Genomic DNA, 8,244 nt, shown 5'->3' on the forward strand with positions numbered 1-8,244 from the left:
GGATTCCACCAGTGCTGACCTACATGTCTATGTGGAAGAGAGAACTTTAGGTTTACTATGGGTTTAAGTTCAGTGCGGCATGTGTGCCTGCTGCCTGCCCCACGCTGTGCAGCACTGACTCTGGCAGGGTGAACAGAGGTATTTTAATTGCTCAATATGTTCTGCATTTTTGTTTCCTTTTTGTAGTTTGATTTCTTTTTAGCTGGTTGTGAAATTAGCTATACTTCACAGGGAGGCCTGGAATGAAGATTTTGCTTCATTCTACCTTATTATTACTTTCTAAAGATCCCATTGGGTTCTCAAGGTGCCTTACCCCTCCCCTTCTTCCAGTGTTCATAATCCAAAGGGTCTTTATGGTTGTTTATTACATGGTGGTTGCAGTAGCTTTGTCCATGTGTGGGGATGTGGATGTTTTGTTTCTCCATCTCTCATCCCATCCTATTCTGCAATAAAAAGTTGTTCTCACTCCTACCTCCAACAAACCCTTTGGGCCTAGTCCGGCCTTCTATTCCCTCCCTCCCTCCCTTCCCCTTTTAGCCACTGGGTTATAAAATGTTGCTTATTGGTTTCTGGTCCCTGCTAGGTGAAGAGATCCATTGTGTTTATGAGGTGTCCAGTGCCATCTAAGATGTTCTGGAATAGAAGGTAGAGGCTAGGCTGAAGCAAGCTCCTAGGGGATGTTCCCCTGCCCTGCCCAGGTGTCTTGGATGCTCAAGGGTCTCTCAAATGGCACTAGATCCCTATGCAGGCAACAATCTGTTCCCAGTGTATGTGTCTGCATGCAAGTGTCTACACCTGAAAAGACGTGGTTTTAAACTGGCATGGTGTCTCCCCCATGGCCTTGCTGATGGGGTGTAGCTTTGTGGCCCTTGTGGGAGTAACCCTTCTCCAAGTGGCCAGCAGGAGCCATGCAGGATTTCACAGAAGTGTGGAGTGGGTGACCTTTAACACCCTGATCATACAATCACAGAATGGGTCAGGTTGGGAGGGAAGACAGTGGGTCATCTGGTCCAACCTGCCTGCTCAAGCAGGGTCATCCTAGAGCACACGGCACAGGATTGTGTCCAGACAGTTCTCGAGCATCTCCAGTGACAGAAAATCCACAACCTCTCTGGGCAATCTGTTCTGGTGCTCAGTGACTTGGTCAGTAAAGTTCTTCCTCATGTTTTGGTGGAACTTCCTGTGCATAAGTTCTCTGATCATATCTCTGTGCCTGTGGTTTCCTATGTGTGAAGGGGGTGGCATATGGGGTAGGGCTGGATGAGAGACCCTTTTCCAGCAGGACGTGAGCTCGTATGACTTCTATACTGGGATAAATAACCAAACCCTTGGTTCTCATGAGGCACATGACATTTCAAGGAAATAGGAGACATCATGTGAATTGTGGAGTACTTAAGACAGTCAGTTTTCATACAAAAGGCTTTTTAAAAGCCAAGTTGCCTGGTTGAAAGAGATCAATGTATAGCTTGGAGCTCTGACAGAGTGAACTCTGGTCCATTCATCTTGTCTTTCTGTGCAGGGAGTTGGAATTGACTCTGTGGCTTGCACTGAGTTTGTCCATCCTCAGCTCAGCTTCAGCCCTCTGTAATTCTTGCTTAATGAACAATTGCTCTAATTGTTGCACCATCCTCTGGATCCAGTTCATAAACACAAATGTGCAGCAGGGGACAGCACCGAGGCAGACTGGGTGCAGACCTGAGCCCAAGCAACTGGGCTGAATTCTTCCCCAAGATCCTAGCTTGTATGAGCAGGTGGCCTCCCAAAACCTCTCCTCCTGCATTGATCCTGTGGGGGGAGAATTGCAAATACTTTCCAATGCTGTATTTCAGCTCTTTTAGAGAAAGTGAGATAAGGACTATGCAGGATAGGTAAGATCCTCCTGAAGTAGACAAAGAATAGGGTGCCTATACTTGCACTTGTGGGAGAAGAGAATGTGGCTGTGAATGTGCTGTCATCATCTCCCTTGCTGGCCAGGCTGGCTAGTGCTTCCTGCCACCACCTCCCTGTGTGTTCCCTTGCCACAACACTGTCCTTGAGGCTTCCATTAGCCCTCAGTAAGCAGCTTATGTCTTTGGGGATGTTACTTTATTTTGAGAGTGACTTTAAATTGACACCTGAAATGATTCTGCTTCCCCAACATTATGAAAAACCCTTGAACAGGAACAGACTGAGGCCTTGCAGCCTGAGAGGGCACAGACAATGACACCTGTGAGGAGGCAGACCTCAGCAGGCTTGGCCAATTCCTTGCCAGTCCCCACCAGTGTCATTCCTCTGTGGCAGCTGAGTACTGAGCAGCTCCACACTGCCGTGGATATGACCTGTAGCCAGTAACTGAAGCAAGTGTTTGTGAAACTTAAGCGTGTGAACCTGCCCTGTGATCCCCAGACAAGCAAGCTGCATTCCCCAGCAGCCTCCACCACCTGAGTACTGCTGTGCTGGGGAAGGGCTGTCTCCCTCCCTGCCTCCCCGAGGCTTGACTGGGAAAACATCCAGCAGCCGAGCTGGGGAAGGGCTGTGGTGCTGTGTGGCTGCCAGGAAATCTGAACCCTCCAGGCAGGTCTGAAGCTCAAATGAAGCTCATTAGGGCTGCACAGCTCAGCTTAGTAAGGGTTTTCTCCCTGTCCGATGGTCTAGTACCTTAGCTATGTCACCTGCAATGTGCCCCTGGCTCTTGTTTGCAGATCTAGGGAATTTGAGGTTGGATGAGAGCAGAGGAGGAAGAGGCAGAAAGTCTCCTGTGCCCAGAGTACTAATGTTGGCGAGAGGGTGAACGTTTTATTCCCATGTTTGTTCTCACTAATGAAAGGAAGAGGGTCTTTAGAATAGGCTTTACTACATTTCAGCTGCTATATGAAAAGCCTCTGGAACATTTCCAGTTTGTTAATGATGGGGGAATGCTGCTCCCAAGATATATTTTGCATTAAGTGAGTCTGGGAGAATCGAGGTGGAGACAAGGATCTCAAGCGCAGGACCTACCCACTCCCACCTGCGTGCCTCGGGAGTCATGCTCCATCTTGTGCTCTTTGTGATGCAATGAATGGTTCAAGCTGTGTTAAAAGCCCAGCCCAAATTCAGCAGTAGAAAGCGAACCCGCCCAGCTCCTTGTGGTTAGGAAAATGCCTGTGAAGTGAGGGAGGTGGGTTCAAAACCCTCAGGCTGGTAAAGGAAACTAATTCAAGCATCTCATTTGTTAGGGAACTTGCCCAGCCACAGAGCAATCATGCAAAGTGCGCAGGCTCCGTCCAACGGGTCCATGGAGGAAATGCTCCTGCATCACCACACACAGGAGCACCAGACCAGCTAAACCCATAGGGTTAGTCTTGCCTAGTGTCCCCTGCCCCAGTGCAGGGTGGTCACCTCCCAATAGCCTCTGTGCTCTGACACTTATCAAGTAATGTTGGGATCTGGTTCATACTCTTGGCTCAAGCAGCTACTCCTTTTCTGCACCAGCAGGAGTGTCCATGTCCTGTGTTGGCTCTGGAGTCCCATCAACACTCTAGAGCCCTCCATCCTTTCCATGTGTGATGGGTCTTTCTGTGCCAATAGTGCTAGTTTCTAACCCCTTCTGATAAGAGCGGGGGTGACATGGCCTGCTCTGCCACATGGGAGTGCCAATATCCCAGGATCACTCTGCAGCATCTCTCAAATGGCCTCTTCCTGGGTGGCAAGATCTACACTCGCTAAGATCTCCCAAACTTCTCTAACTCGATACTAGGAACCATGCAGAGGCCCAAGAGGGACACAACCTCCCTGACAGGTACATACCTATGCCAAGAGGTGCTTAAATCAGCAACCTTTGGGCACGATAATGCCTGTATTTCTGAAACTCTTTGGGCAGAGTAAAGCATTGCCTGTAGCTTGTTGCAGTATCAGTGTTGCCCTTAGACTAATGAGACCCTGGGATCAACTCAAGTGCTACCAGTAGCTCGGTACATAAACAGTTGTGTTAACAAACCAACAGATGCTCCAGTCCTGTTGTGGTCTGGGACAGCTCAGACCATACACCGCATATGGTTTTCCCCTTCCCTTCCTCAAGCAGCAACAGAGAACTGTGTCGTCACTACGAAAGGATCTGCTGCTCCCAGGACACAGAATGAGCAGCCACTGCTCTGTACATAATTCCACACTAGAGCACTGCAGCTGACCTGATTGCAGGAGCAAAGTGCTTTTCTGTGGAATTTGCTCTAGGTTTCCTCCCCAGGCACATTATTTGCATTCAATCTGCAATTTTAATGACCAATCACTAAGCCTTAAAATGATTTTGCTACTGTCCTCTCACAGCTTTACTTGCCCAAATGACATGGTGGGAGTTGTCACCTCACGGTTTACCCATTTTCCTAGTTACTGGTATGTTGAGCATCATTCTCATGGTACAAAATGAACTGACAGGCCAACCCCACTACCATGCTACTACACAGTGGTGAGCCATGAGCATCTCCTCTTCAAATGCCTGTTCCTTAGAGCAGAGGGAAGAGTGACTAAATTGGTTTCTGAATTTGCATCAGCACTAAAACATTTAGGCGTTATAAGCCCAAAACCTCAATCTTCTCCATGCTTTGATGGAAAAGCCTGGGATAGAGGTAGCAGTATTATGGCTGTTCTGTCCACAGGGACTACTTAGGAGAGTTATTTTAACACCAAAGAGCAGGCTCCCTTCCTCTGCACTCAGACTACTTTGCTCCACATCTTAAGCTAAAAATGGTCCTCTGGAAAAAAAAAAAATCCTAGGCAGTAACAGAAGAGTGTGGACAATCTCTCTCATTTGAGAGCTAAGCCTCTCAAATGCTCCAGAACACATCCTGGATTCAGGGATGTATGAAGAAACTGTCACCAGGCTGTAGGCTATATTAGACATTGATAAAGGCTTTATGTAAGACAATAAGAAGGTTCAGCTGCTCAGAACTGGCCTCTAGAAATTTAGTGATCTAATCCAGGGTTCGTCAGTAATTGCCCAATTCCCATCAGTTCACTAGGAGTGAGCACCTTCCCGAAGCAGAGCTACACAAACCCAGACAAGTCACATAACTGAGAATACGGCTGGATTCCTACAGGAAAAACACAAGACCAGATGTATTTCACACAGTGTTATTCACACATTTTCATTTTGATTTTTACAGTATATACATGTGAACATTACATTATTCAATACGAGCCACCTGAAGTCAAACCTAATCAAACTGGTCCATAAACAATCTATATCAAAACGCAATACTTGAGTGAAAAATCTAGTGGTTCTACCCAAAGCCTAAAACAGCTGAAAGGAAACCCAGTGATTTTCATGTTCCTGGATAGAATTTGTGCACAAACGATTTTAGAAGAGCAAGTGGAAGATTATGTTCAAGATATTGAAAGCACCAAGGATGATAGTTACAGGACTGTTTCAGTTCAACCACGGCATGAGTGCTACAGGGACAAAGTACTGGGACATTATCAGTTTCTGCCTGGACATCCCCTAAAGCCTGATGTACTGTCTTACATGTTGAAGGAATGTCGGCTCTGTGGATTGTAACACACAGCACAGGTACACAGGGTAAAGATAGTCACTGAGGAGAATTGATGTGTCCAAGAAGTGGCTCACAAGTCATCTTTTGGTGACTATGGGAAAGCTCTGGCTCCAATGACAGGGCTTGTACCTCTTGAGAGGAATTTTGTGAACTGCCATGCAAAAACTACTTGGCAATTAGAATTGTGCTTGCTAAAAATAATGAGGCCTACTACATCACTTCATGCAGGCACTGGAAGTAGGCCAGAACAAACTTCCCCATTTGCCTATTGATGAGTTAACTAACACTGCCCTTGGAAAAGCAGCGCCTCAGATGGATGTGTTAATAACAGTTATGTAAACCTGGTATCAACAGCAACACAACAGAATTCCTTACACAAGTTCATACCACTACCGTTTTCCTTCCTGATGATCACACCCCTACTGCAACAGCCTCTTATTTCATCAATGCTCAAGACATTGTTTCCAAACTATCATGTTGATCAAAACTTTAGGTTAAGCCGTCCAAATGAACGTTTTACACAAAATACTTACTTCAACAACATACAAAGCACTTTCTTTATCTTTCAGAAACTGAATATACAAAGTAAGCTTTTTCCAAAATATTTCCATAGGCAAAGGATTAAAAAGGATTTTAATTATACACATATGGTCACAATTCTGCCTTAAAAAGATCATTGGGAAATGTACATAAGGCCGCTTGTAAATGTACATCATCTTTATGTTACTGTTACAATGTCATATGTCCAGAGAAAAAAATCGACAGTATCATACATATTTGCTTTACGTTGGGAGAAGGCTATTCAAAAATACAGTACTCTTCTGTACAAAAAAATCATGCCACATTTATTAAGATGGAAGAAGCATTGGTTTCTGTGATAACCAAATATTTCAGTCCACTTCTTACTATGCTTATTTATCCTGATTTAAAATTTGAACAGATTGACTTCCCAAAGTGTCCATATGAACAGAATCAACAGCTATGATATAAACAGAACATAATGTTTCTCACAATAGATAAAAAGAAAGCCAGTTCATATTTTTGAAACCATATAAAGATAGAATTTTAAAAAAATCACTCTTGATTTGCTGAAATAAATTTACATTATACAACACTATATGCCAGGGGGATAGAAGGGAGTGGGGATATGAATATACACTAAAATGCAAATTTTTGTCCCAAAAACGGGTAAAACAAATTACATTTACAGCATGAAGGTTTACAAATGTACATCTGTACAACCAAGGTAAGCATCACTACTAAATTAGCAAGGCTTTGTAATAAACATCGAAACGAGAGATTTGTTTTCAAACTGTAAACTTACACCTATTAACTACACGTATACAATGCATATATTTATAGGAAGCAAAAAGCTATCTGAATATTTAATCAATCATGCTTAAATGTTGAGCTATCAGGTTTACTTTTCAGTGGCCCCTTTTCTCTTCATCATTACCTATTTTTTGCGTCTACAGTGAGAAAGCAAAATAAATGCTCAACACTTTCAAATCCTTACAATTCTATATGCAAAATAAAAAAATACAAATCTCTACTCTTCCTGCATTGTAAAACTGACTGTAAAGTTAATACAGGGTTCACTCCTTTTCCAACAGTGTACTTTACTGCACGAAGTACCACCATCATTTTAAACCCTCTACCTTGTACAACAATTAAATATATAAGTATATACAGCACTTTATTTTTAATACATCGCTAGAGAAAACCTCAGGGCACCATTTGAAAAAAAAAAATAAATCTGTGTCCACAGCAAGTGACAACAGCTAAAGTTTCCACTGTTTTGTTATTTCCTATTTTAATTTGCTGTGCCCAGTTTGTTATTTGGATAGGATGTTGTGAACCACCAAAACACAACTTAACTTTTCAACATGTTAAATAATGTTTATGCAGCTGATCAATTTTAATCTGGTATAAAAGACTTCACACAAAAGGGAAAAAATAAGGATTAATTCTATATACAACTCTATAAACCTGTTGTGCTATGATGCTGGGTAGACCTACCAGATTGCAAGCCAGTGTATTAAAAGAATACTGTACTTTTTCCCTTTAAAAACTATTTCAGTGACTTTACAAGGTAAAAATTTACAAAATATGTGACAGCTATTTTGATACAATTACATCATATACAGGCATTCTGTGCTTTGCCAGCCATCCAATCTGATAGGTCTCCAGATCAGGGCTGGAGATATTTTTTTCTTTTTTTCTTTAATAATTCACTCCCCAAAAATATACACAAGAATAAAAATTTTACAAATGGATGAACAAAGTCAATAAATAGATTTAAAAAAATCAGAACATTTAGAGTTAAGTTGTAGGTTTTGATCATTCACAATTTAATTTTTCTTCCATTTCTTTTTGTCTTTTACAGCATCCCATTTGGTGGTCCACCAATTGGCCCCAGATCAGCACTGTTCTTCAGGTAATACTTTTCCAGCTTGGCCAGAATGTGTTTGCCATAGGTATATTTACGCAGAGTCGTGATGTGAGGTCGAATCTGTAATAAGAAACAGGTTAATTTTTTCCCTCATCCAAACTTTTAAGTAGAGGTGACTACACTTTCAAAACACTATGCAAAAATATGCCAGAAGCCTGTATTACAGCATTTTGGAAGCTTCTGGAAAGATGTAAAATTCGTGTTTTGTACACACCAACTGACACACCTAGCACAGAAGGGGGGTAAGTACTTTTGTGGGAGAGCTCTGGTGGTGACTGGGGGAAGGAG

General features: G+C 43.0%; 1 protein-coding gene across 5 annotated transcripts in view; it reads right to left on the reverse strand.

The window, feature by feature from the left end:
* Nucleotides 1-7,730: 7,730 nt before the first annotated feature.
* The window catches only part of LOC103799688 (pumilio homolog 2), a 61,290-nt gene continuing 60,776 nt past the window's right edge, over nt 7,731-8,244 (reverse strand). For all 5 annotated transcript variants that reach the window (XM_009072030.1, XM_009072028.1, XM_009072029.1 and 2 more), the window contains one exon: nt 7,731-8,016. In XM_009072030.1, the coding sequence (XP_009070278.1) occupies nt 7,885-8,016 (132 nt within the window). In that variant the 3' untranslated portion in view covers nt 7,731-7,884. The remainder of the gene's footprint in view (nt 8,017-8,244) is intronic.

This window comes from Acanthisitta chloris, unplaced genomic scaffold (genome assembly GCF_000695815.1).
Source record: "Acanthisitta chloris isolate BGI_N310 unplaced genomic scaffold, ASM69581v1 scaffold1053, whole genome shotgun sequence".
Classification (NCBI taxonomy): domain Eukaryota; kingdom Metazoa; phylum Chordata; class Aves; order Passeriformes; family Acanthisittidae; genus Acanthisitta; species Acanthisitta chloris.